General features: G+C 47.7%; 1 protein-coding gene across 1 annotated transcript in view; it reads left to right on the plus strand.

Moving 5' to 3' along the window:
• The window catches only part of LOC107631281 (probable E3 ubiquitin-protein ligase RHC2A), a gene marked incomplete at its 5' end in the record, with an annotated part of 1,536 nt that continues 1,332 nt past the window's right edge, over positions 512–715 (plus strand). The window contains 1 exon segment of the mRNA XM_016334679.2: positions 512–715. Coding sequence (XP_016190165.1) covers positions 591–715 — 125 coding nt within the window.

The following is a 715-nucleotide window of genomic DNA, read 5'->3' on the forward strand; positions in this document are numbered from 1 at the left end:
CCGGTTGGTGGTCTTAGTTACGGAAAAGAGAATGTGCGATTTGGTAATGGCATAATTCCAAAACTCCGTTAATATTTAACATCCCTAAGTAGCAGTTTCAACTCCCAAGTGAAGAAGCTTGAATGTCGCGCCGGCTTCACCCTGAGTCGCTCATAGTAAACGGCTCATTCGGCTAGTAGAAGGCAAGGCCCCCACCGTTTTATCTTTAGCAGTGTGTCGTTTTGGTCTGATCCAACGGCACCATGACACGTGGCTTGCATCGATGAGCGTTCGTGACACGCTAACAAAGGGGGACTACCCTGTTTCGCTGTTATCTTCGTTCCACGCGACACACACATCCCTCTCTCTCTCTCTCTCTCTCCATGGATGAAGAACAACAACACACATTCATCTTTGAGCGTTAACCCCATTTCATACACACTCCCTCTATCTCTCTCTCTCCCTCCTCCCACAAGAAAAGGAGGAAAAAGAAAACCGCATCTTCTACTTTTTGCAGATTTCTCTCTCTCTCCTTTTTGAAATTGGTATTGTCTTTTTGGGGCTTCATAACATAGCGGCATCTGGTTTGCGAATTGGATCTAGAAACATACATGTCTTCAGGGACATCATCGTATTGGTGCTACAGGTGCAGTCGATTTGTCAGGGTATGGAGGCACGACACTGTGGCTTGTCCCGATTGCGACGGCGGTTTCGTTGAGGAGATCGAGCCTCCGCC

This window comes from Arachis ipaensis, chromosome B03 (genome assembly GCF_000816755.2).
Source record: "Arachis ipaensis cultivar K30076 chromosome B03, Araip1.1, whole genome shotgun sequence".
Taxonomy (NCBI): Eukaryota; Viridiplantae; Streptophyta; class Magnoliopsida; order Fabales; family Fabaceae; genus Arachis; species Arachis ipaensis.